Raw genomic sequence first — 27,981 nt, 5'->3', positions numbered from 1 at the left:
AACAGATGGCGCGGGCTGTCGAGGGTCCGTTGTTACGAGTGCCGGAGACTGGGTCACCTGGCAAGGGACTGTAAGGAGGTAGAGCTTATCTGTTACTCGTGCAATCAGCCAGGGCACATGGCCCGAAATTGCAGTCAGGGAAACGGGACATCGGCGGCCACTATGCGAGGGGCCGCCGAGGAAATGTAAGGACACCGTTCAGTCGTATGCCGATCGTGGATATTTGGGTGAGAGGGAGACGCGCGAGGGCGCTGATAGACTCTGGCTGTTCAACCACGATCGTGAGGACCGATATAGTTCAAGAGTTCAGACGGGGAGATGTGGCCCTGACGACAGTCGACGGGAGAGAGACGATATGCGATGGCGACCAGGAAATTGAAATGATAGTGGAGGGTATCCCGATACGACTAAGAGTGCTCGTCATTAGAACGATTCTGGAGGGAATTGACGTGGTGCTGGGAATGGACGGAATTACCCAGCTTGGAGAAGTCACGTTCATCGGTGGGCTCGTACGGATTGGAATGAGGCAGGACTCGGAAGAGAGGATGAAGAACCGACCGAGGCCGGGTGAGGACGTAGGAATGGCAATGGGAGCCGCAGAGGGCGGTGCTGGCCCGAAGCTCGACCCTGAGGAGAGGGCGACGCCGTGCACGATTGAGGACGAGGACTTCCGGGCGGAATTTGACGGCCGGAAGTGGGAAGTAGAGTGGTATCCGAAGGAAAGCTCGCCCGTCTTGAAGAACAAAGTCGACTGCTACACACGGACCCTCAGAGAGGGGGTGAGGGAGGACTTTGACCTCGAAGTGGAGCGATGGATCGAGGAAGGAATCTTGAGTCCCTGGGAGGAACCGGTGGAGGGCGGAATCCTGCCCTTGATGGCAGTAGTGCAGCCAACCAAGAGAAAGGTACGACCGGTGCTGGACTTCCGAGAGCTGAACCAGTTCGTGAAGTGTCATACTGGCGACGATTTTGTAGATGTATGTAGTGAGACCCTACGCAGGTGGCGCCGAAGGAGGGGGGCGTCCGCCGTTGTAGACTTGCGGGCGGCTTACTTGCAAATTCACGTGACTAAGAAGTTATGGAAGTACCAGCTAGTAAAATACAAAGGGAGAATTTACTGCTTGACCAGACTTGGTTTTGGGCTCAGCTCGGCCCCGAGGATCATGACGAGAATCCTGAAGAAGGTACTGGGGAAGACTGAAGCGATGGAGAAAGGCACTGACTCGTACCTAGACGACATACTGGTGGACGATGGCATAGTATCGACGTCGAACGTGGTGGAACATCTGGCTCGATACGGATTGACAGCTAAGGAACCGGAGCCGTTGGAGGGAGGAGCGGTGTTGGGACTGCGACTGGAAAGGAACGCGGCAGAAACGCTGATGTTCAAGCGAGGGAACGAGATCCCAAAGGTGACGGACGAAATGTGTAAACGAGAACTTTTCTCCCTTTGCGGCAAATTAGTGGGCCACTACCCGATCGCCGGATGGCTTCGTACGGCATGTAGCTACATTAAGAGGAGGGCGGGATCGAAGGATTGGGGAGAGAAGGTTGATGAGGACACGCTAACCATGATACGCGACGTTGTCCAGAGGACGATGCACGATGATCCTGTGAGAGGACAGTGGAAAGCGCCCCAGCAGAGCCATGGCGTAGTATGGTGCGACGCGAGTAGTATCGCAACCGGCGCCGTCTTGGAGATAGGGAACGTGATAGTCGAAGATGGAGCGTGGCAGCGGAAGAAGGACGACTACCACCATATTAACGTGTCAGAGTTGGACGCGGTCATAAAAGAAACAAATTTGGCGCTGAAATGGGGGTTGCGTGAGATCGAGATCAGGACGGACTCAGCCACGGTAGCGGGGTGGATGAACTCGGTGCTGACGGCTGAAAAGAGAGTACGCACGAAAGGAGCTGCAGAGATCCTGGTGAAGCGCCGCCTCGGGATCCTTAGAGAGAGTTAATCGACGAGTTCGGCATGAAGATAAGGGTGAGGAAGGTATCCTCGGAGGCGAACAAAGCGGACGCGCTTACCAGAGTAAAGAGGAGCTGGCTGAAAGCGAAGGAAGAACAGGAAGAGAAGCTCGAGATGTGCGCCGCTGGGTCCTTTCGTGCGAAAGAGTTGCACGAAACGCATCATCTAGGGGTCGATAGGTCATTGTTCCTGGCAAGGAAGGTTAACCCGAACATATCAAGGGAAGAGGTGCGGCATGCGGTGAGGGCGTGTGCCCGCTGTCAGTCCATAAACCCAGCCCCCAGACCGCATTCAGCGGGGGAGCTCTGCGTGGAAGAGAACTGGGGGCGGCTGGCAATTGACGTAACCCACTATCAAGGCACCAGATACTTATCGATGGTCGACTGCGGCCCAGGGCGGTTCGGCATTTGGCGAGAACTGAAGGCGGAGACTGGAGAAGAGATTGCGCGGGTGATGGACGAGGTATTTTTGGAGCGGGGCCCAGTGGATGAAGTCCTGATGGACAACGGCACGGCGTTTCGGTCGGAGGCACTGAAAGGTACATTGGACAAGTGGAACACAAAACGCTTCTTCCGGGCAGCGTACCGGCCGAGCGGAAATGGGATAGTAGAACGACACTATCGTACAATTAAGGCCATAGCTGAGAGGGCGCGAATACCGCCGACGGAGGCAGTTTTCTGGTATAATATCTCCCCCAGGTCAGGCCAAGACGACCGCTCGGTTCCGCAAAAGGCTGTGTTCAAATATGATTGGCGGCATCCGCTGCAGGGACCGAAACTGCCGGCCAACGCCGAAGAAGGCCCCGCCTCAGTGCAGGTGGGGGAGGAGGTATGGGTGAGACCAAAGGACAGGAAGTGCACGTCACAGTGGACGAGAGGGACAGTGACGGAGGTGAACTCCCGGAACAATGTTTCTGTTGAGGGAGTGCCGCGACATATCTTGGATATACGGCGGGTAGTGAGTGAAGGAGAAGATGAGGAGGAAGGCCACGGGGCGACAACAGAAGAGGATGGGGTGTCTCAGAGACCCCAGCGCGAAAGACGCCCGCCAAGGTGGCTACAGGACTACGGTGTAGAGGAAGGAGAAGACGAGGAGTAAGGTGATCTCTAGATCAAGGGGGGGGGGGTGTGGTGTGAGCGTGAGTGTGTATGGCGCGGATGGGGACGGACGGTTGGCACCCCCTCCCCCTCTTTCTGGGGGGGGGAGAGGGGGTCAAAGGGCACGAGCGCTGGTATCCCCCTTCCCACCCGAATGCGGGGGGGTGGCCTCACGTTGGCTTGGGTGGCACAGTGCCAAACAAGGACCGCGCGTGGGTGGTGGTGAATGCGAGTGTGAGTGGAGTGTACAGTACCCGGAAAGGGGGATATGATAAGCTAGCATTAATGGTTAGGAGGTAGGGAATTAGGCTAGAGAAGTTGAGAGTGTGCCGCAAAGGAATGTAAGGGCCCACCCAGGAGCGACCGAAACCGAAGAACCGACGTCATCGACGCACAAGTAAGTACTTTTGAATCACACTAAACTAAACTAACCTAACCTGTGTTTAATAAATCATTACCTGCAAATTAAATGTCATCCGGCTCGTCCTCGTTGTCGTCGTCGTGAGAGACGTTGGCAGACGACAAGATGGCGTCCCGAGCCTATGCTACCGACTTCGTTCATTAGCATATTTTCTTGTAGCAAGGTATTTTTTACTTTCATTTCTGCCCACAAAATTGCATATTACGTTGATACATTTTAATTTACAAAATTAATAATTAATTTTCTATTGCTATATTGCGCCCATGGTCGAAACTAAAAAAATACCCCGGTATTCAATATGGAATGTCAGCATACGCGGATTTGGTCATATACGGTAATTTCGGGAACATAACCACCGTAAATAAACAGTAAATAAAGCTTTAATGTACTGTATAAAAGAGGGAAATACACGAAAATAAAGATACATGTATTGCTGGACATTGTGCATACAGTACATGTACGTATATGTAACACTTTCGCTTAACGACCAATTTGGTTAACGACGGCGCGCTGGTCCCAATTGTCGTCGTTAAACGAGGAGTACCTGTACTTATTATAATCCTATATCTCATTATCTAGCTGAAGATAAACTGAAGATAAACCTAGTAGTGGTCAAATTTAACATCAATATACATTTTCATTAAGGATGGCAAGTAATATGGCTCTTGCTAGGATGCATGGCTTATGACACCACACCCACATCTCTTTATGTCATATTGTGACATGTCATGAAACATCATGAAACATAACACATCGTGGAACATGACAACTGTTTCTATGTTATCAGCTCAAATTGGTAAGGAGAGGAGAGCATTTGGCAGTTTTCAGCTCTCCATGTGTGAGAGTGCAAGAAATTTAGACCAGAGGTTGAGAAAGTGGTACCTAGGAAAATATTTTGAGGAAAAATAAAGGATTAAAGAAATTAGAAGAGGTGTACACACATAAAGATAGATTCACCTCAGTAACATGATTACTTGATAGACAAAGAACCTGAAATTGTGTGTTTTGTTGAGACCTAACAAAATGGAAATACAAATATTCAACTTGGAGAAAGAAAAGGCAATGTATGGCACAGTGACAGAAAAGTAAAATGGAAGGAATAATGTTAACAGTTGAAATAAGTATATATATATATATATAGGGATTTCTTGATTTATGTATGTTTAGAATATGCAATTTTGGAATAACACAAGGTAAAAAACCTAGTCATTTTTTTCATATTACACAGATTATTTAGATTAACACAATGTAAAAAAAAATCAAGTTGCATGGCTGGTTTAATTCTGTGATGCAGCCACCAGGTGTTCCCCATGTGTACTGCCAACATGCTGTCCCCATGCATGGTGCTTCAAGCTCATTGTTATCTGCGTACCGCTAGTGTTAACGTCTCTCTCCGCTCTCCTCTCTCAGTGTCTTACTGCAGTTTTTACCATGGCTTCCAAGCGCCCTTTGACTTCTGTAGCAAGTGGCAGTACACTGAAGAGATTTAAGAAGACATTGACCCTAGAGCAAAAGCTCATGGAGAAGGCAGCAGCATCAGAACAACAACCTTAGCGAACCTCAACAGCCACAAACTTGTCCTAATGTACGGACTTGTTGGGCAAGCAATGAAATTCATAGAAAATTATCCAAATGTGGAGAGAAGCACTGCAGTTACCAGAGGAGTGATGAGCAAAATGGCCTGCCATGAATGAGCAAATTGGCCTGCTATGAAGTGTTGCTTAAGGAAAAACAGTAGTAATAAAAAAAATCTATAACACCATTCTTGTGTGAGAGTGAGGTCAGAGGCGGAGTTAGAGGCAGGGTGGTCCAGTGAGCATGAGGCAGAGGCAGAAACATGTACAAACAATAGTAAAACTTAATTTCTTCTTTATGAGTTTGATATCCCACAACACATCCTTCAACTTGTCAGCTGAATGCAAAATTTTCTGTCATGCTCTTACCCCATTTCACATATGCTCTTCTGTTTGCCTCCTTTATCTTATGCTTTCTCTTTTCTTTGTACTTCTCATATGATTCTCTTGTCCTATTTTGTAAGTAATATGTGAATACTCATTTCTTCTCTGCTACAATCTTCTTTGCTTCATCATCCCACCAATCTCTACCCTTCTTTCCTCCCATCCTCCTTATTCCATGCACCATCTTTGCACACATTGTGACTCCCCCTTTGAACCATCCCCATTCCTAGTTCTATTCTATCCTTCACTTCCTCCCACTCCTCTCTCAGCTTCTTGTACTTCTCCTTATCTTTCTCATTTAAGCAGTTTACTCTAAGCACCTCCCTACCTTGTCCTTTTCATCTTTCTCCATCTATCCTCCACTCTCAACTTACCTTCCACCAAAAAATTCTGATATTCCCCCACTCTCTCTCCTTACATCATGTACATTCTTAACTCTTCCTACTCTTCTCCTGGTTACCACTATGTAGTACATTAAAGCTCTATCTACCATCCTTCCATCCACCACCCTCTACCATGTGTACTTATGCTTGACTTTCTTCCTAAACATTGTATTTGCTACTTCCTAAACATTGTATTTGCTATCAACTCTCTAGACACATCACCATTATCTCTCCACTATAATTTTTCCCTGGAACTCCATACTTCCCAACCACTCCATCTATAGATTCATTTCCTACCCTAGCATTAAGATCTCCTAATACCATTACATTGACATTTCTCCCCAAACCCTCTATGCACTCGTTTAAATCTATCCAAAAAGCCTCCCTTTCCTCACACTCTTCTTACTACCAGGCCCATAAGTATTTACAAAAACCTACACCTCGCTTCCCAGTTTCAACTTCATCCACATTAACCTTGAAGAAACCTCCTTCCATTTCACACATTTACATCTCCTCACTTGCTAATATAGCCATCCCTTCTCTCTCTCATCCTCTCTTCACTCCTGACACCCTCTCCACTAAACTCCAAAACTCACCCCTCTCTTTCAACTCAGTGCCAACACATCCATCTTTCTTCTCACATGCTGCCTATCTCTTCCCTTTAACTCATATCTGTACCACATCCGTGCACATTAAATGACCCAAACCTTATGATTCTAGTTGGAAAACTCCTAGAGACCTAGACACTCTTATGCCTTCACTTTTTTTAGAAATGTCCCCTTTGGAGCGACAGGGAGAAGGATGACTTGTCCTATCCCCGTCCCCCTTTTTTATGTCACCTTTTGACTTAAGTGGGAAGACTCTATGGCAAGTATTGTTTCTCCACTACCACAGGGTTTGGCGAAAAAAGGAAATGAATATTCAGAGAAGTGGTACAGGACAATTTTAAGAGTAGGGGAACGGCTTAATGGAGGGGCAGTCGCAGTATAATAATGTATCATAATTTCTCTATGAATAGAGATGTCCTATATCACAGAATGATGTGTGGCTCTGGTCGGTAGGGGTGCCCCATATAGACCCTAAAGTATCAGCTGCATGCTACTGAGCAGCTTTCAACCCCACAATAACATGCAGCTAAGACCCCAAATGGGGTAAACACTGAGAGAAAATATTTGTTAAATACCTCACTAATTTTTTCCTCCAATTCTATCATGACATCTTTGTCATTTTTAATTGGGCCTATTCTTTTCTTATTTTTTATTCTGTATAGATGGATATCGCTTGTCTGGCAACCTTAATTTCATAGTCATATTTTGCTACGGATGCATTCTTTTTAACCACTTCAGTACAATGGCATCTACATAGTCATCATGAGGCACGAGTGGGTACACAAGGATGCCAGTGTCAGCGTCTTGATTATTCATTTTTTTTGTAGTTGTACATGAGTTAACCCCGAATTCTGTGAACTAGTTTGACCACATTTTCTGTGTCTATTATTACTCAGAGAAAGAACTAAAAGAAAGACAGAGGGAGAAATAGGAAAAGCTTGAAGAAGATCTGGAGGCTGACCTAGAAGGGAGAAGAAAGTTAATCTATAATGTTGCAAATTCAAACAGAAAAGGGGAGAGATGCACTATCGAATCTATGAAGGATAAACAAGGAACACTGCTTATGGATTCAGTGGAGGTTGCCCAGCAATGGCAGGAGTACTATGACAAACTATTAAATGTAAATGAAGATGAAGAGGAGTTTTCAGAAGTTGAAGAGGCAGACAATGAAGATCTGGAAAACAGTGACAATATCACAAGAGAAGTTGAGCAGGCCATCAAGAGCATGAAAAATGTGAAATCTTCCGGTAGAGATCAAATCCCAGTAGAAGTGATAAAGTATGAGGGCCTAGGTTTGATCACTTGGTTGCACAGAGTAATACAAGCCTCCTGGGAACAACAAACAATAACATCCGAGTGGGGAAAAGCCCTGATCTGCCCCATTTTCAAGAAAGGAGACTGTCATGCATGTGAAAGTTACCGAGGAATCTTACTCCTGTATCACCCGTTGAAGCTCTATGAAAGAATCATTGAAAGGTTGTGGGTGGTTGTTGAGGAGAATCTAAATGGAGGCACAATTTGAATTTAGACCAAATAGGAGCACCATTGATCCCATGTTCATTTTAAGAACATTGACCGAGAAGAGCTGGGAGTTGAACAAGCCTCTACTTGTAGCATTCATTGATTTACAAAATCCTTTGATAGAGTGCCCCATGGAAAGGTATGGCAAGAACTAGCAGACCCTTATTATGGAGTAAACAAAAAGCTGAGGGAGAATGTCGAGGCAATGTACAACACATGTAAAAGTTCTGTAGTGGCACAAGAGGGATGTGAGAATTGGTTTAATGTGACATGTGGCATTAGACAAGGTAGCGTCCTTTCACCTTTGCTCTTCATCATGTTGATGGACTCTGTTATCAGAAGAGTTGGTGGAACTGGTGAAAAGAATGTGTATGCCGACAAAATCAGTGTGGCATCCTGGAATGTGGCCGAGTTACAGGATGAGATCCTGAAATGGAATATTGCCTTAAAAGAACATAGCATGAGAGTCAACCCAACAAAAAAAAAGTACTATCTATCAGTAGACAAACAACTGAATGTCACCTCAGTCAGGACGATACTCCACTCCCTCAGGTGTCACCCCTTAAATATCTGGGGGTGGAAGTAAACAACAAAAGTAAGACTGAGGATGAAATAACATCAAGGATAAAGAAATGTGCCACAAACACACCCCTCCTCTACCCGCTTTTCAAGGACAAACACATACCATCAAGAGTTAAAGTTGTCTTGTACACTAACATTCTATGTTCTATACTTTTGTATGGATCAGAAACTTGGTCTTCCACAACAAAAACCAGAAGCAGAATACAAGCAAAAGAAATGTGCATTCTCAGATTAATTTACGGAGTTACACAGCAGGATAGGGTTAGGAACACCACAATCTGCGAAGCCCTTGACATAGAACCTATCACTGAACTCATTGAAAGATCACAACTATGATGGTATGGCCAAGTAAAGAGAGAGCCTCCAGATGAAGATGTACACAGGATTTTGCAGTGGCACCCAGGGGGTCCAAGGCCACTCAGACGCCTGCGGAAAAGATGGACAGATGATAAGATGGACGGATGAGCTCTTAGACGAAGAGGAACATCAAGGGACAAAGTGGTAGAGAACGAAGACTATGAGAAGCATACATTGTTGTTGTTGTTGTTGTTGTCGTTCCCTAGACTGTCTGTCCGAGCAGTCCCGTCTCCCCAAGGAAGGCCACAGCCGAAACTGGGTTTTCCCACAAATCCTTTATAGAGTGTATGTTGTGTAGTTTGCGTGCATGATTGTGTATAATGCAGTCTTCCATTATGTGTTGTATGGTATGGGGTGAAGTGTTACATCCTGGGCAGCTGTTCACAACACGGTCGTCCAGCCTCTTCTGGTAGCTTAGAAGTGCTGGGTGGTGACCGCACCGCAGTCTGGCCAAGTGGACTCTGTCCTTTCGTGGGAGAGAGGATTCAGAAGGGTGGATATCAGGGGGTCTGGCATGCAGCAGTGTGTTGTCTTTCAGTGTGTTAATGGAGCGGTGAGTGATATGATTATGAATATGTTTCCGGTCCTGGAGCTGCAACGTCTACGTCGTGGGACCACCCCCCAACCCCAAGAGTTGGGGGCCAATCAGCAGCAACCACCCCTGGCCATCAGCTCTACGCAGATGGCACCGATCCCCAAGGAGGAGCTACGCCTACCTGGGGGAGTACCACAGCATACATTGTGGTGAGGCTTGGTGTTGACAGGACGAAAATCTTAATGACATGGATGGTGAGCATTATTACTCAAGAATGAGTAATACAGCAGTGACTTTATATTTTATAATGTGATTAGTGTGATGCAAATTACATATGGCAGTGGATGCTGCACATGAGAATTTGAGTCGTAGTGAAGTGGTTAATCAGTCTTGCCACATCATTATATTTGGATCTATTTCACACTCTCTTCAAAAGTATTTGGTGTAAATAAAATGGCACCATTATATTAAATCTGGTTTACTAAAGAATAAATATACAAAATTTACAAGTTCATATTCATAATTTTTACCCTATTATTATCCTACGAATCAACCTGGTATCTCTAGTGGTGATATCAAGGTGTGAACAAATGAAACTTAAGATTAAAAGTAATAACATGCTATCCTGAGTATGAATTACATTAAAACTGAAGTATTTCTTCCAAGTCTATGAGAAATTACTTACTCAATATTTTCTCTTTTCATTAGAAACTTACTCTTCTTGTGATATAAAAAAAGTTTCCTCTCAAAGCTACTGCTTTACTGGTGGGATGCAACATGAAACCTGAGACAGCTTATGGCATACGGTCACATTTACTTGGGAGTGAAAATGATATACATACATACATATACCAAGGCTTTTTCCCCCTTTCAAGGGAGGTAGCCAAAAAGAAGAAGGCATAAAATCATTCCCACCCATTCCATCCATAAATACACTCCACTCCCCCCACCCTCCCTCTTATCTTAGCACCTACTGGATGATGGGTCATCCCTGCACCTTGTCCACTGCCCTGGGTCAGAGGCATTGTCACAAGTCACAGCACATCCACAGCAAGGCCGCTTCATTAAATCAGCGACACCCACTCTCTGTCCCCCCAATGCATAAAAGGAGACGGAGAGGGGGGGTCGCCAATTTAATGAAGCGGCCTTGCTGTGGATGTGCTGTGACTTGCGACACTGCCTCTGACCCAGGGCAGTGGACAATGTGCAGGGATGACCCATCATCCAGGAGGTGCTAAGATAAGAGGAAGGGTGGAGGGGAGGGGAGTGTATTTATGGATGGAATGAAAATAACACAAACAAAAAATAGGTAAGTAAGTAAATAGAAATAAATAAAATAAAATCATACAAAGATTTTTTTTTTTTCACATGCAGATCTGTTTGACCAACTCCTTTCATTATCTACTACAGTGGTTAAACTTTTTTATTCAAAAATAAGTGATTGGTTCTACCACTTCTCTAAAACAAAATAATTGAGTGAATAAATTCAACAAATGGATAAACTATAAATATCTTCCTGAGGTTGATAATGTAATCAAAGTTACCTATTTTTTCCATAATTCATAAAATAAGCATACAAAGACAGAGTTTCACAGGCAATATAAACCAGTTTACTCCCATCTTATAAAACATCTATAAACTTAATATAATAACATTGCCAACTTAGTAATGCTTCCATCTAACAAGACCAATACAAAGTATACAGTGTGATAAAAATCATGGCAGGCAATTTAAATACTGAAAACCAGCACCTGACAACTGATATATAAATATAATTTGCTGGTAAAACAAAAGATAAAATTCTAGCTCACCCTTCCAAATCTTTTACAAGCTTTGTGACGAACAAATGCAAGTAATAGCAAATGCAAGTATTCACAGAAAGTTATAGCACAAAAACACCTATCTAACCTGGGCATACAGCAAAGCAAATGCACCAAGACATTACAACAGACAGGATATTTGTACAATGTAGTACCTCTAATCAAAATAGAACATGTGCACACAGATGAGTTTTGAGCCTAGAAAAGTTGTCTTGCTACCTGCTTCCAGTTAGTCACTTTACCTGGGGGTAGGCCTGCAGAAATGGGGTCTCCTTTAGTTATGACATTACGTGGACAATATTTGAGAGTATGTGCAGTGTCTCCTGAAGCACCACAAAGGGGACACACATATGTGCGTAATACAGGGCATTGACATACACCACGTTCGTCCTGTCGAAAAATGAAAATGAAAATATTAAACTATACACAAAATTTTCTATATTTCAAATGGGATATGACAAATACAGCAATATTTAAATACAGCCATCCCTCGTTATTTGTGGGGGATATGTTCTCAAAACCCCCATGAATGGCTAAAACCGCAAATACTCTTTGAGAAAACCATTGAAAATCTACAGAACATCACCGCCAAAATTCGCACTCTCATGCTTCATTCTAGCCACACTTCTCTACTAACTGTTGAAACATGCTTTAAATGTCTTCCACTTATAATAAATTCACTTCTCATATATCAGCAGTTAACCCCTTGAGTACCGGATGTGTGTTTTGTGACACCTGCGTGTCACGGCTGAGTGCACCCGCCAGGAACAGAGCGTGCTCCCCGTGACACGCATGTGTCACAGTTATAAGCTTTGTGTATTGAGGGCTCTCAAGGCCTCGGTTACTGGGTTATTTCTACCCATGGGGTGGCAAGTGTCTATGTTTACAAACATAAGGCTCCTGCCATTCGTGGGACGGTTTGAAACGTTTGTTTACGTAAGGTTGACGGGTTGGTAACGAAGGGGTTAACAAGTATAATTTAATAACACTTAAAAAACTAAGAATAATACAATATGGCCTACAAAAGGGCCATTCACTCACCAACTACAAATCTCGTATTTCTTACCCTCCTTCTTCATTGCTAAAATCCAACTTTTAATGCATGGCATACAAGGAAATACTTCAAAGACAAATATCAACAACAAAACATTTATTAACCAATAAATAATTGCATCACTCCAGCTGACTACTTCACCACTGCTGTTGTTCGACAGTCAACCGTGGCGAACAATTGGTCGATAGGCCACGCCCACTGCATCAACGCACTAGTGCTTTGAGTGATAAAATTGAACATAGGTCTAGTTTTTGTTATTTTTGGACAATTGGAAAGTGATTGAACAGCCTGCCAACATTCGTGACGACGACGATGACAATCCAGATGACCTTAAATTACAGGTACCGATTTACTAAATACACGTTAGGTTAGGTTAGACGAATTTATCCTTTCATTTCTTCGATGTCAACATCTATCATAACAAATATGGCATACCATTCGTCCGGCGCAACTTCGTTACTTACGAAATCTGTTTTAGCAACTTTTTTGCTTTTTATTTCCGCCAAGAATATTGCATATTACCGTATTTTTCGGTGTATCACCCGCAGCTTTTTGCCTCAGAAAGGGGCCAAAATTCAGGGGTGCAGGTCATCTGTGGATTCTGGTTAGAAATTGCCCTCTAACGCAGTAAAAAAAAATTGAACGATTAGTTTAGATGGGTGCCCTCTCGGATCAGGGATTTGCGGGAGGACCGACCAGGTTCTTCGAATGAAAGTTGATCAATGTCATAATACAGTGCGCACGATCGAGACAAACGACAAAGAGAAGGTAGGATTTGTCAGTATCTTACCCGCTTTACATGCTCTTGTTATTGATAAAGGCATTATCACAAATAAAACAGGCCTAACTAAACAGCATGAACATACAATACAACACTGACTGGTACCAACACCAACATCATGTGTCGCGATCAAACAAAAACAAGCGGGTGGCCATTTTTGCAATTACAAATTACAAACTGTACCCGATTCCTTAATGCTAAATTTGTGCATTACATGTGCATAATACGTTTAGGTCTATCCTTGGAGGAATATTCCTCCAAGGCCTCCATCTAAATACTTCTATCTCTAAATTTTATTCTTTGGCAAAAAATCACTACAGAACTTTGCTATTCTCCTAATAATGTTTTCTTCTGCTGACATAAAAAAAAAATAAAAGTATTTTCTTAATTTAATCTATTTATATTGGGAGAATGCATTTTTATTTCATTAATCATTTCAGTCCTGGGTTTGACTAAGGATGGATAAATTTTTGTCACCACAAAAATCGACATCATGATCCAATTAAGAGGGTATAAATACCACAGTTTTGAAGCGATTAATCATAATTTCATAACAAGCTTACAACGACGCAGAAGAAAACAACATCAAGATGCCACCAGTGAAGAAGAGGCTAAAAAGTTACAATGCCGATTTCAAGTTAAAGGCAGTCCAGTTTGCGAAGGAGCATGGCAATCGTGCCGCCGGCCGAGAGTACGGAATCGTTGAATCGTTGGTGCGGGCATGGAAAAAGCAGGAGGACAAACTAAAACAGGCAAAAAAGACAAAAAAAGCATTTCGGGGGCACCAAGCAAGATGGTGAATGAACAGATTAAAAGCAAAAACCATCGCTAAAGATCTCGGCATTGAAGAATTTCAGGGTGGACCATCTTGGTGTTTTAGGTTCATGCACAGGAAAGAATTGGCGATCCACACCCGCACTACAATGGCACAGAAACTTCCCAACGATTGGCAAGAAAAGCTCGACTCTTTTAGGGGTTACACAAGGGACAAGATAAGGCAGCATAAAATCAGTCTCGATCACCTGATCAATATGGACGAAGTTCCTTTAACGTTCGACATCCCGATGACGAGAACTGTCGAGCATGTTGGCGAGAAAACAGTACCCATCAAGACAACAAGCCATGAGAAATCGAGTTTCACTGTTGTGCTTTCATGTACCACATCGGGGAAGAAACTCCCACCAATGATGATCTTCAAACAAAAAACTATCCCGAAGGAGAAGTTCGTGCTAATCCAAAGGGGTGGATGGATGAAGGAGTTATGAACGACTGGATTGACTCAGTGTATGTCAAGCGCCCGGGTGGATTCTTCCACACAAAGACCTGGCTACTCGTTTTGGACTCTATGACCGCCCATAAAACCGAATCCACTAAACAACACCTCGAGAAAGTCAACTCAAAGATCGCGATAATCCCTGGCGGTCTTACGAAACTTCTCCAGCCACTTGACATTTCGGTCAACAAGCCATTCAAGGACAGACTGCATGCTGCCTGGGAGAAGTGGATGGTGGAGGGCGAACATTCCTTCACTAAAACTGGTAGACAACGCAGAGCTACTTATGCTCAAGTGGCAGAATGGGTCGTTCAAGCATGGAAGAAAATTAAAGAATCGACTATTCAGAACGGTTTCCGTAAATCAGAAATGTGCCATCCTGCAATGTTCGATGCATGCTACGACTCGGAAAAGGAATCGGACGAATCCGAAATGGAAATGGAAATGGATGAGGTCACTGCATCAGAATTGGCCGATTTATACCACAACCTCTTCCATGATGATACAGAGGATGAGGAATTCGATGGCTTCGTGAGCGATGATACACCTTCATAAACATTATTGACTCTGTCGTCTGTGATCACTGACTGTGCTTTTTTTCTAATAACGATGTGCTCCATTGACTCTGTTCATAACAGTTCAGTAATGTGCTCTATTATTGTTCTATTCTATTGAAAACTAACCATTGGAAATGGTTTGGTTTAATAATTAATTACCAGTCTTTGTATGGCATTTATAAACCAATTGATTGATTAATTACTGGTAAACAACCAAACAGGGTTTTATGGCATTATTTACACAAATTGATTAAGGTTCTTTGTAATATATATATATGTACAATAAAATATATTGAAATGTAATTTGTTGGTTATTCTTCATCTTCATCACAATCAGAAATAATTTGGACTGGAGGAATGCTGGTATCATGATCATGAATCGCAATGCCGCGTCTTCAACCCATTCCAAAGGCATCGTAAGATCAGTTGCACACTTTCGAGATCACCCCTCTTTCATCGAAGCTACCACTACATCTAGTGGCAGCTTCAGAAACCAAATTGTGAGGTTGTGTACGTACGTGTCGGCCTTTGACGTGTGATGAATCCTGAAAAGCAAGATATCACCAAGAAACCTGCCAATATCGGAAAACACAATCTTTTTTTATAAATCACATAAGCATTGATGAAACAGAAAATTTAGAAAAAGCCTCAGCTTTGAAATTACTTTGATCACCACGTCAACAGCCAGCCATAACAACAACTGCCGTGAGCTGTGCCTGTGGCCACCCATGCATGGGTAGTATACATCGTCGGATCTACACTGCCGTGCACACCATATGACTGCGGGTCATACAGCGGTGTGGGTCTTGTGTGAATTTTCACTAAGGTGTAAGGGGGTGCGGGCTATAGTCCAAAAAATACAGTACATTGATACATTATGATTTACAAAATTAATAATAAATTTTCTAACACTATACCATGTCCATGTACACAAATGAACGCAATCTCGTCTTAGCATCCATTCCCAAATGTCTATTTCTCATTACATTATTTAATCCCCCCCAAGACATTTACTCATTTCTCTCAATCTACATTCTACCTCCACCTCCACTCCTCCCTTTCCTGCCACATTTGCACCCAAGTATCTAAAAATATCCACTTCCTCCAGTCTCTCTTCCTTAATACTCATTTCTAGTCTGCTGCCACTTTCTCCCCTTGTACATCTCATCACTTTACTTTTACCTACATTTAGCTTCAACTTCTTTCGCACACCTGCCCAAACTGTTAATTCATCAATCCCTCCTCTGATCCTGCTACAAGTGCAGTGTCATCAGTAAACAACAACTGGTTTATCTCCCACTTTTTTCCATTTTCTTCAACCATCTCCAATCCCTGACCCACTACGCATTCACCTCTCGCACCACCCCATCCATGTATAAATTGAACAGCCAGGGCAACATAACACATCCCTGACGAAGTCCCACCTTTACCTCAAACCATTCACTCTCTCCATTTTTAATCCTAACACAAGCTCTACTACTCTTGTTAAAACTTTTAATAGCTTTCCTATCCCATATATCAGCAATACTTCCCACAGTGCCTTCCTGTCTATCCTGTCATAAGCCTTTTCCTGATCCATAAAAGCCCAAAAAGCATCCTTACCTTTTCCTATACCTTTCTCACATATCTGTCTTTCCACAAAAATCTGATCTACACAACCCCTACCTGTCCTAAAACCACACTGTTCCTCACCAATAACTCCCTCTGTTCCTCTCCTAATCCTCTAAATCAAAACCCTCCCATAAGCCTTCCCAACTACACTCAACAAGCTGATCCCTCTGAAACTACTACACTCACATTTGTACCCTTTTCCCTTGTAAAATAGAACTATACAGGCACTCCTCCAGTCCTCTACCCTCTCTTAACCGAACATTAAATAACCTCACCAGCCAGTCCACCATCACTGTACCTCCTTTCTCAGACATTCTGCATGACATCCATCCGACCCAGGTGCCTTACCTGCTCTCATCATCTTAACAGCTGCCTTCACTTCATCTTTCCTCATTTCTCCTCCATTTTCCTCACTCGTCATGGTCATTTTCTTAGCATTTCCCACTGCAACTACCTTTCCCTCCCTATCCTCCTTCACATTTAGCAATTCCCTAAAACACTCTGCCCACCTTCCTCTCACTGCCTTCTCTTCCATTATCATCTCTCCATTAGGTAGTAAAATGCATGAATTAAATTTCTTTTACAGTTTCTTAAATTAGTTTTGCGATTCATAGATTTCAATACCATATTTTCAGTTAAAATCTACTTCCATCAAAATCACATTACTAACCTTGAGAGTATGTGATGTGTAGAAAGTAGCATGATAATTGTTATTCTTACAAAACACACAACCCTTTCCTACTTCATTCTTCTGCATCTGAGATACATCTTCACGATGAAAATCTAAATTCATTCTCTTTGAATAATCTTGAGAATCCCCACATCTTTGAGCTTTGTATGCAGCTAGTTCTTCCATCAAACTAACTAAATCTGAAAGAAGTTCATTAAATAAATTCTTCTAGAAATTTTACACAATGTACATACATATATCAAAAGCTTTTTTCCTCCTTATAAGGGAGGTAGCCAAAAAAATCAAAGGTATAAAAACCACTCCCACCCATTCCATTCCTATTATGCTCCACTCCCCTCCACCCTCTTCCCTCCCTCTTATCTTGGCACCTCCTGGATGATGGGTCATCCCTGCATCTCACCCACTGCCCTGGGTCAGAAGTAGTCTCACATGACACAGCGCATCCACAGCAAAGCCACTTCATTACATCGGTAACCCCCCTCTCCATCCCCTCGTGCAGAAAAGAAGACACGGTGAAATCCCTTTAGGCTGCGTCAAATTATTTCTCATACATACTCCCTCATCCCCCACCTATTCCACCTCATGCATCACAGCATCATCCATACACAACCATTCTCCATTCACCCTATCTTCTGTCTTCTCCCATCCTTCCTCAACAGACATTCCTCTCTTTCCCAATGCCCCTTTTAGCCCATCCATCCATCTCATCCTAGATCAACTCTTCATGTTCACTCCTTCCACCTCTCTTTTACTAGTCTTTCTTCATTCATTCTTTCCATGTAACCAAACCATCCCAATACTCTTTCATCAACCCTATCTCCCAACTCCCTTTCCACCCCTGTTCTCCTCACCTTATTTCTCATTCTATCCAGCCTAGTAACCCCTATCATACTTCTCAGGCACCTCATCTCAAAGACATTCAAACTCCTCTCTTCCTCTCTGTTCCATGTTTCTGCCCCGTACAGTGCTGTTGGCACAATCACTCCTTCATACAGTCTCGTCTTAGCATCCATTCCCAAATATCTATTTTTCATTACACTTTTTAATCCCCCAAGGCATTTACTCGCTTCTCTCAATCTACATTCTACCTCCATCTCCACTCCTCCCTTTCCTGCCACATTCACACCCAAGTATCTAAAAATATCCACTTCCTCCAGTGTCTCTCCCTTAGTACTCACTTCCAGTCTGCTGCCACTTTCTCCTCTTGTACATCTCATCACCTTATTTTTACCCATATTTATCTTTAACTTCCTTCTTTCGCACACCTTCCCAAACTCTGTCACTAACTTCCTCATTCCCTCCTCTGATCCTGCTACAAGCATAGTGTCATCTGCAAACAACAGCTGGCTTATCTACATTACAGATTGTAATGTATATCACTAAAAATATGTTCAAATGTACATACCTTTACGTGGTAATCTGGTTTGAGTTCTTACTTTTGTATCAGAACTACAACTGTGAGCTGGTGACCATGGAGGTGTTGAAATCATGGTGCCAGGAGTTGAGGCAGCAGGAGGTAAGCTGGACATACCATTTAGATGAAAAAAGTCTGAATCGTTTGACTGACAAGATAATGACTGCAGTGATGTAGACAGCATTTGACTTCCGCGAAGCTTTGTATTAACCTCTTCTAAGGCAAGCCCAGCAATCTTCTGAGCTATAACTGAATATGGGTAACCTGAATCCTCTGGCCTTGGATTTTCATATGCAAATGGTGATGAAGTGGAACCTTCAAAATGAAGAGCTTCATTATGCTTTAACACTGAAGCTGGAGGTGCTCCATTAGGTGTTGGGGGAGGAGATAGTATTGTAGAGCTGTCCGTGGTATTTGATAATTCTTGAATAACATCACTGGGAGGATGAGAATACGATACAGACCATGGATTACTAGTACTATTCAAGGTCTTCCCTTGAAACCAGTTTCCAACATTCTCCTTAGAAAAATGTATTTTACTTTGAAAAGGTTGCCAATGAGTTTGGCTACCATATCTATATTGATCATAATTCACCTCAGCATCCCACTTGCCACCCAAATCAATAATTTCATTTGAATTTTCCCACTGTGACTCAGTATTTGAGTTTTGAACATCCAAATGGTTATAATTATCACAAATATAAGTTCCTCCAATGTCTGATCTAGGTAAGAAATATGAAGACTGTGGCATCAATAACGGATTTAACTTTGTTTTGTTATGAAGTCCATAAACATCAACACTGGGAGCTTGGTATGGAAGAGACTCGAAAGATGCTAAGCTTGTATTGGATGAAGTAATGAGGTCACTGGATGGGACAACACAACTGCTTGAAGTTACTATGCTGTCTGGAGTAATTGCTGAATCATTAAGCTCCAAGTCTTCATCCAAAAGCTTCTTCCATAGGGTACTTGTTAGGGAAGGTGGATCCATGTGCACAAATGTACCCCTTAAAAAAAAAATAATAATAAATAAACAAATAAATAAAAAATAAACACGATAAATAAATAAATAAATAAATAATAAAATTACAGAATATATGATTCTCTCCCCACTCTTTTTTTAAATAGCCTCATACACATAAATTCTAAGTTGTACCTTAACTATTCATCTGGTTTGTTAATGATAATATGAGACACATAAAAGGAATCTTACTGATAGTAGATGGAAAAGTTTATGAAGATGCATCATCACAACCAGAAATAATGAACAAACATTCTATTCAAATATCACCAAAGAAAATGACTTAGGAAAGAGGAAGCACTTGTGATGTCAAGTTATATTAAATATGAAGACAAGGAACTACACAAATTAATAAAAAAAAAAAGATGTGAAGAAAAGTCCAGGCTCTGAAGATGTCTCGAATTGGATAAAAAAAAAAAAAAAAAGTTCATAATCCACGTTCACTGAAGGAAATAATAGTATCACAAAACTACAATAGACCTACTACAGTATCAATTTATAAAGAAGGAAGTAAAGCAAAATCATTAATCAATAAATCCATTGCTCCAGGTCTTTCTTGCAGGAGACCCAGAGCTCCCAGGTAATTGCCAAGCCAATGGATTGGCCCATAACTTACTCAGAAAAGATATTATGTTATTGTCTGGGTAAGGCCACAGTGGTGCAATATAGGGTGTATTTCCCTATCCTAGAATATACCTTCACAGCATGGTTCCCAATAATTGACAAATTGAACACAATTAATTTGCAATGCAGAAAGGAGCACTGAGAATGAAGACAGGATACACCAAAACCACCCTTTCATCTCCATGCACAAGTGTTGCCCTACTGGAATGACAATTGGTTTCTGGACCAAGTCAAGATCTCTATCAATTTCCATTATCTTTTACATCACTGTTTTACATCTAGTAGAGCTGACAAACAATGACTGTTTCCCTCATTATTTTCCTCACAAGTGACATAGAAATGACCCCATACTCACCCAATACAGAGAACAGTCCCAACATTTCTTAAGGAAAGAACTGCTGGTGGGCCTGAGGACCATTCTCAACTGCCACTGCACCATGGGTTTCTGGCTAAAGAAACTTTATGTAACATGTGAATGATGGAAGAACTAATCATTCTAAAAACAAATAAGAAATTCAAAATATCATGTTAGATGCATGATTTTGAAGTTTAGATAAGATAAAAAAAAAAACAGGACCTTTGGCACGTGGAAGCTACAGCTCATTATGCTGGTTGAGTCAGATCACTTGCCCATTCATAAAGAATTTTTAAAAGGATCTGCTACAGTCATATGGTTATCAAAACAATTTTGCAGCTCAATGACTGTGAAAATCTGATAGCTGGAAAGCAATATCTATGTGGACAGTGGCTACAGAAATGTTCTTACCTGCAACTGCCATGTGGTCACAAAATGGTTTCTAGTTAGTCACTGAATGGGTTGCAGTAATTCCCAGACCAGATGTTCCCAACTACTGTGCAGTTCAAAGGTGACTGAATGTGTGGTCAGGCAAGGGTAAGTAGGGTTAAGTTCCTGATTCCACAAACACACACACACATGACAGTCGAAGTGACAGCAAAGATTGGACTTCAGAAAAAACTAAAAATTTTGTGGATCTCATTAATGAGGGAGTACCTGTGAAGTATTTGTAGGGAAGAGGAAAGCTCATGGTGCAGTGAGAAGATGAAGAAAAAGGAGAAGGGAAGGGATTACTGAGGAAAATGGAAGGAAATGAGGAAAGGGACAAATGGGCCCCAGAAGTCACAAGGAATGTCAACAAGAGATGCGCAGACGACAGAGGTGAAGTCAAAGAGATTAGTAAAAATATAAAAATTAGAAATATAGATAAGAGCAGCACAATGGAAGGTGAAGATAATTATTTCCATGGATTTATTGAGGGAGGAGATGACAACCTCCCCTGATTAACAAGTCCAGAGGAAAAACTAGCGAAAATGAACAAACAGTGGGAGGTTAGGTTCAGTCAACTTACACGGATTACACAAAGAATTCATAAATTGGAAGAACTAAAGAAGGAGAACCAAAACCTAAATAAAGAAATAGAAGAATTAAAAAGCCAGTTAAAAGAAGTAAAGGTTGAGAATGAAGAATTAAAGAATAATAATAAAGAGAATAAAGAGTCCATAGCAAAAGAGGTACAGGATTGGAGTAAAGTCCAAGAGAACAACAAAATTTAGTTTAGAGATATAGTAAAACAACAGATGAACGAACAAACTAAGGATATGGTTATTTAAGTGATGAGAGAGGAGAATATAGTAAGAGACTTAGCGGATAAAAAGAAATGTATAATCATATTAGGGATGGAAGAGAAGCATAATCCAAATAGGACTACAAGAGTAAAGGAGAAGAAAAAAGTAAACAAGATATTACAAGTAGTTCAAGAAGATGAACCAGAAACAGGGAAAGAAATTGAAGAAATATACCGGCTAAGGAAATACATTATAGAGAAGACCAGACCAATTAACCTCTTCACTCCGGGGCACATCGCACGTCTGGCAGCATTAGCTGCCCGACATGCGATGTTGCATCATAATAATCGCATTATAAAAAATAAAGTCAGTGCTAAATCGTTCGTTCTCTTTCACCCGTGAATTTTGATAGCCATAGAAAATATGATGAAGCCAGTTTAGAGAGAATGGAGGTTACGTAGGTACGACTACAATAAATATAATCAAGACGCCGACGTCGGCATCGTGTACCCACTTGCTCCTCATGACGCCTACGTAGGCGTCACCGTATGGAAGTGGTTAAGGTTAAATTCAGGTCACAAATGACAACAGAGAACATATGATCAAAAACAGGGAAACTAGCAACAGGTGATCTATATAAACAAGAATGGATAAAAAGAGAGATGAATAAAGAGGAAAGAGAGGAAGAGAAAACAAAAAGAATAGAAGCTAAGGAAAAAACAAGAAAAGAACAGAGTCAGACAAAGACAAATTCTATTGGAGAGTAGTGGATATGAAAATGAGGAAATGGTTCATAGCAGAGAAAAAAATTAGATGAAAATGTGGTGTGTGCAAAAACGATACACGAATTTAAAAAGTCTATATAAAATGAGATAAAGACAAGCCACATGAACATAGCTCCCCTTCCCATAAAATACAACTAGGTAAATACACAAAAAAAAAAAAAAATAAATAAAGAAATAAAATACAGACATGTTATATATCACTCAAACCCTACTTTATCAACATCTAAAGTCCAATGGTCCTTAAAGTTTTTCAAATCTGATACCCCAAAGTTAAACTCCAAGTCAATCTGATAACCACTCTCCAATATTAGCCCACTGCTCCTAAATTTCAACTTTATATTGTAAAACAGAAAACAGAACACCTACAAATAAACAGCTGAATTCTAGGAACTCTTATTTCTATTTTCAGTAGATAAATGAATAAAGTATAATTCTTACACAAAATCATTAATCTAATATTTTCCAAGAAGCCTTTTTCGATACCTCCAAGAATTGGTTTCAATACCCCCCAGAGGGTATTGAGGCACTACTTAGAACACATGACCTAAACCAGCCAAACAGGACATAAGATGAAGGTAAACCAGTAACATTATGGTATCTCTTATCCACAAAAATAAGGAATGTAACAAATATCCACTATAAATCATTTAGATAAAACAATCTGTTGACCCTGGTCTCTTGCAGAAGACCTGCAGCCTTCATTTAACAAGCAACAGGCTCCAAGCAGGACCATAATTCACTCAGGAAAGATATATTGTGTTGCTGTCTGGGGAATGTTAGTGTGGGGCACTGTAAAACATGGTTCATTGTCTTCTGTGTGGTGGTTGCATTTGGGCAGTTTGAATTTGTGGCTAGGCTTACTCTGTGTTGGTATAGTTTTATTGCTGGGCAGTGTTCTGAATGTGAGCATGCCAGTGTAGTTCTTCTTTCTCTTGTAAGGGATTTTTCTATAGAGTTGTCTGGGGGTGATGATGGCGTGCTGAGTTTGGTGGTCTGTAGTGAAGAACTTGTTTGGCAATTCCTTCATCTTCAACTTCCCATGCATTGGACTTAGGAATTCCTTCATGAAAATTATGCACTTCATATACTGTTCTGGACTTTGTGCTGAGAAGTTTATGACTTTTTTTTATTAACCCCTTTGTGGCAATTACACAACTTTACAGATTTTGTTTTCATGTCACTGCATTGCACAGGACCTCAAGCTGAAAGAATTTGGTCTACTAACCACTTCACATCATTCATGAAGTATTTGGAGTACTGTATTAACTCACTTGGTTGGCTTATACCAACCTGTGTCCAGAAAAGTCTGGGCAAAGGTGGGATAAGGCCATAATCATGGATTGATATTTCATTTAGGCAGGCAGTACTACAAATACAAAATATGACCACGTGAATGAGGACTTGAAGAAAATCACTGAAAGTTTGATATGGCCCAGACTAGAATATGCAGTAATGATGTAGTCATCATACTTAACCACTTTGGTATGATGATGCCTATGTAGATGTTATGAGGTGCGAGTGGGTACGCAAAGATCCCAATGTCGTCATCTTCATTATATATATTTTTTTTAGTTGTCCACGAGTTACCCCGGGATTCTGTGAACTGGTTTGATCACATTTTCAGTGTTTATTATTACTCAAAGTAAAAGAGAATGAGTAATACAGCAGTGACTTTATATTTTGTAATACAAGTAATGTGATGCAACACATTATGTGGCATTCAATGCTGCACACACGAAGTTGAGTTGTACTGAAGTGGTTAAAGAAAGATATAAGAAAAATGGAATACAAAATGCAGTAACCAAGATGATCCCTACTCTAAACAACAAGATATATGAAGAAAGATCGAAGAAACTGGGACTTCCCACTTAGGACAAACAAAGAGAGAGGGAAACAAGAAGTTTCAGAGAACATATTAAAACTGACCAGTCTGTGGGCACAAGACAGGTTGGCCAGTCCACACAAAATTGATTGGTTTGTCTATGTTACACCAATTGAAAAAAAAAAAAAAAAAAAAAAAAAAATTACCCAGAAAACTTTGATTTCAAACTGGAGAAGCTAAGTATAGGACACAAAAAATATATTTGTGAAGGGAGGGCATAATACATACTGGCTTAACGGCATACAGCAGACAAAGCATGATGGTAGCAGTACCTTTCTCTTATTTTAAACAGATGTTCGTTTTCAACTTTATATCAATACAGGTGAAAAATGTAATCACACATGTCAATCACATGAAAACCACTGTTGGAGTAAAAAAGACTGGAGACGGGGAATATATATATTTCGATTGCAAACTGCAATCCTCTCAGTAGATATAGATTTATTTCAATAGTTGAACCAAGGCCTTTGTGCACAGAGCAGAAACTTATCAGGGTACCAGTGGAAATTAAAAGTGAACTGCAAGTCCTGTGAAAATCAAATTTGAGATCATCTGCCAACATCTTGTATTTAATAATTTACATTGGAGATGGGAGCAGGCATGGTTTATAAAATGAGAAATAGGAGGGGACAAAGAAGAGAACCATGGGGAACACCACTGAATTTTAGGGAGTTCACACAGCCACTTGCACACTTACGGTTCGACCTATAAGGATGCTTTTAATCCAGCATAAAAAATAAAGAAATCCTAATCGGCTAATCTCTAATGGCTGCTACCTGATTTATAAACATCAGGTTTAAGTTAGTTAAAGGGCAGGATAGATAAGATGGGGGAGAGGGAGGGAGGGGGGATTTGGGGGATTAGTGGAAGGAAAGAATGAAATGGAAGGAAGTAAGAGTGATGATAGATGTGGGGCAGACCCACTTGCTCGTGATGGACACGATCAAGTCTTGAAGAGGTCGAATACGATTAAAATCTACATCATGTCTTGATAAAACAAGTATGTTACAGCCATGGATAAATAAGATCTGGCCAGACACTGATATGTTTAGCTTGAAGTCATACTATTGCTCTTCTATGAAACTAAGTGATGTCTTACAGATTATATTATTTGTTCCCTTTTATAAGTAACGAGATTGAGGCTTACAGGCGTTACTTTAAAAAGTTGTTACATGCATTTACTTAATGTATATTGGAACTGTGAATTGTTATAAATTAAATATATAATATTATTCAAAAAGGTTCAGACAAATTGATATTATTGAGGTAAGTTTGATGACCAAATATAAAGAACAGGTCCAAGCAATTATATTTAATATTATATAACACATTTCTTTGACAGAAAACGCTACATATCTTGAAGACCATAGACAATATACTTAAAATATGACCTGTTCATTTCTACTAAATGAAATAAAGTTTACATTTACCACTAAACTTGTAAATGATAAGCTTTCCAACTTACTTTTTATTGTCGCCATTTCTTATCGTAAAATCGCGCTGTGCATCTGCTAATGCGCACGCTTCGAAAAATATCTGGGATAAATGAGGAACTGGTAATATTCATCTATAAACATGTGTATAGTGACAAATTAATATAGTAAAATTACGAGTAATCTATAAATCAGTTTATTTTCTTAATGTAAATTGAGAGATGAAATTATATTTTGTTTATTTAGCAATTGAACAATAGTGCATTTTCTTTGTAAAGCGAAATCACTTGCCAAGATGTTAATTAGAAGCCCGTTAGATACGCTAAGTATCCCCAATTTAGAACTTTGGATGAACGATTCGCTTTTGCTGACAGGCTTGAATACTTGAAATTCCTGTATTTGGACAGTGGTCTCCCAGTAAATTTACATCTAACCTGTTACTAAGGGGTTGGATTTTTGTATGAGTGACAGATTTGTCTTCATGTCTTCACATATTCAAAATTAATTTATGTTAGCCTGACATTTCTCGTTCCACAAATTCACGCATCTGTATGGATTTAGTGAGCGTCTGTCTTCAATTTTTTGCCTCTTCTAATTCATTTCCCACTAGCAGATTATATATTTTTCTGTTAATATCTTTTTTATAAACATAACTACTATGTCACCTCTCTTCGCTCTTCTAATGTGGTTCGTCCTGGTTTTTCAAGTGTAATTTATTATCATTTCGGCTGGGGAGCATTCCGGTTACTTCCAATGTATTCTCTGTTTTTATATTTTTCTTTTTGTGTCGTGTTTACTTGACTTCTGATAGGATGAATATACAGAGAGGGATCCCTAGTCTTATCGCTCCATCGACTTTTACGACACGCATGGTAAACACGGTGGCAGATTTCTCCCCCAACCACACTACCACAAGGGATAGGAAGAGGTAGTCATAAAAGGGGTAAAGATCTGTTATAAGGGGACAGTATATATGATGGACATATGTAGTACAAAAGTAGCATAATTCCTCTGTGAGTAGATACTTTACTCTAATGTAGACAAATACAGTAAAGCGTGGCTCCAGTCCGTAGGGGCGCACCAAAACAGTTACCAAAATATTTAGTGCGTGTTACCCTGTACTACTGCAAGTTATCATGCCGTCAATACCCCAGTGCGGTGCTGTGGATGTGCTGTGGCTTGCTGCATTGCTTTGCTTTTGACCCAGGCAGTAGGCGAGAGACAGGGATGGCCCTTCACCCTCAAGTAGCTAAGCAAGAAGGGGAACATACATACATACATATACCAAAGGCTTTTTCCCCCTTACATGGGGGGTAGCCAAAAAAAAGGCATAGAAACCACTCCCACCCATTTCATTTCCTAAATATTCCACTCCCCTCCATCCTCCTCCCTCCCTCTTATCTTGCCACCTCCTGGATGACGGGTCATCCTTGCGTCCTGTCCACTGCCCTGGGTCAGAAGCAGTGTCGCAAGACACAGCACATCCACAGCAAGGCCGCTTCATAAATTCGGCGACCCCCCCTCTCCGTCCCCTCATGCAGACAAGGAGAAGACGGGGAGAAATCCCTTCGGGCTGCGCCAATTTTTTTCTCATACATACTTCCTCACCCCCCATCTCCCACCCACTCCCCCTCATGCATCACAGCATCATCCATACACAAGGGGAACAAATGGGTGATAAAAGGTAATGAGATGGGTGGGGGTGGTTTTATGTATTGGCTTGTTACCTCCCTTGGGAGTGGGTGCGTGCCTTGGACTTGGCTAACTCCCTTATAAGGTAGAGAAAAGTTTTTGTGTATTGACAGACACTACTGCACAGTCTAGTCTAGGGATGGTCAGAATTTCAATATTTTTCATCATATATATATATGTAATGAAATTTTAGTCTTATGTTCATCAGCAAAGTGTATGTCTCCTCCCATTATCACAAGGTCATTTTCAACAAAGACTCCCTTTCACAAGTAATTCATCCACCCCTTTTATGTACGTTTTTCACACATTTTGGATGTCGGAC

The 27,981-nt window shown here is 41.3% G+C and overlaps 3 protein-coding genes across 3 annotated transcripts; 2 read left to right on the top strand and 1 right to left on the bottom strand.

Moving 5' to 3' along the window:
• Positions 1–875: 875 nt before the first annotated feature.
• On the top strand, positions 876–1,964 carry LOC143032222 (uncharacterized). The gene has a single exon (XM_076196691.1). It carries the CDS (start codon positions 876–878, stop codon positions 1,962–1,964), a length of 1,089 nt encoding a protein of 362 aa, XP_076052806.1.
• Positions 1,965–7,478: 5,514 nt separating this feature from the next.
• On the top strand, positions 7,479–8,805 carry LOC143032221 (uncharacterized). Its single transcript, XM_076196690.1, has 3 exons — positions 7,479–7,918; positions 8,087–8,449; positions 8,712–8,805. The coding sequence occupies exons 1-3, from the start codon at positions 7,479–7,481 to the stop codon at positions 8,803–8,805; spliced, it is 897 nt and encodes a 298-aa protein (XP_076052805.1).
• Positions 8,806–10,625: 1,820 nt separating this feature from the next.
• Positions 10,626–26,062, bottom strand: LOC143032414 (uncharacterized). Its single transcript, XM_076197156.1, has 4 exons — positions 26,000–26,062; positions 18,630–19,645; positions 17,204–17,403; positions 10,626–11,647 (listed from the first exon to the last, which is right to left on the bottom strand). The coding sequence occupies exons 2-4, from the start codon at positions 19,627–19,629 to the stop codon at positions 11,456–11,458; spliced, it is 1,392 nt and encodes a 463-aa protein (XP_076053271.1). The 5' UTR covers positions 19,630–19,645; positions 26,000–26,062; the 3' UTR covers positions 10,626–11,455.
• Between the last annotated feature and the right edge of the window lie 1,919 nt (positions 26,063–27,981).

This window comes from Oratosquilla oratoria, chromosome 13 (assembly GCF_046742065.1).
Source record: "Oratosquilla oratoria isolate Oo_2021 chromosome 13, ASM4674206v1, whole genome shotgun sequence".
Taxonomy (NCBI): Eukaryota; Metazoa; Arthropoda; class Malacostraca; order Stomatopoda; family Squillidae; genus Oratosquilla; species Oratosquilla oratoria.
The sequence above is the reverse complement of the archived record's forward strand: the minus strand, read 5'-3'. Positions and strand labels throughout refer to the sequence as shown.

What these genes read in the sequence shown, in the direction of transcription:
- LOC143032221 (XM_076196690.1), top strand. Translation starts at nt 7,479, where the DNA reads ATGAAGGATAAACAAGGAACACTGCTTATGGATTCAGTGGAGGTTGCC. An exon ending in TATGAAAGAATCATTGAAAG is followed by an intron (nt 7,919 to 8,086) that starts GTTGTGGGTGGT and finishes ATCCTTTGATAG; the next exon opens with AGTGCCCCATGGAAAGGTAT. An exon ending in GTCAACCCAACAAAAAAAAA is followed by an intron (nt 8,450 to 8,711) that starts GTACTATCTATC and finishes TGTATGGATCAG; the next exon opens with AAACTTGGTCTTCCACAACA.
- LOC143032414 (XM_076197156.1), bottom strand. Translation starts at nt 19,629, where the DNA reads ATGGATCCACCTTCCCTAACAAGTACCCTATGGAAGAAGCTTTTGGAT. An exon ending in AACCAGATTACCACGTAAAG is followed by an intron (nt 17,404 to 18,629) that starts GTATGTACATTT and finishes AACTTCTTTCAG; the next exon opens with ATTTAGTTAGTTTGATGGAA. An exon ending in ACACATCACATACTCTCAAG is followed by an intron (nt 11,648 to 17,203) that starts GTTAGTAATGTG and finishes ATTTTTCGACAG; the next exon opens with GACGAACGTGGTGTATGTCA.
- LOC143032222 (XM_076196691.1), top strand. Translation starts at nt 876, where the DNA reads ATGGCAGTAGTGCAGCCAACCAAGAGAAAGGTACGACCGGTGCTGGAC.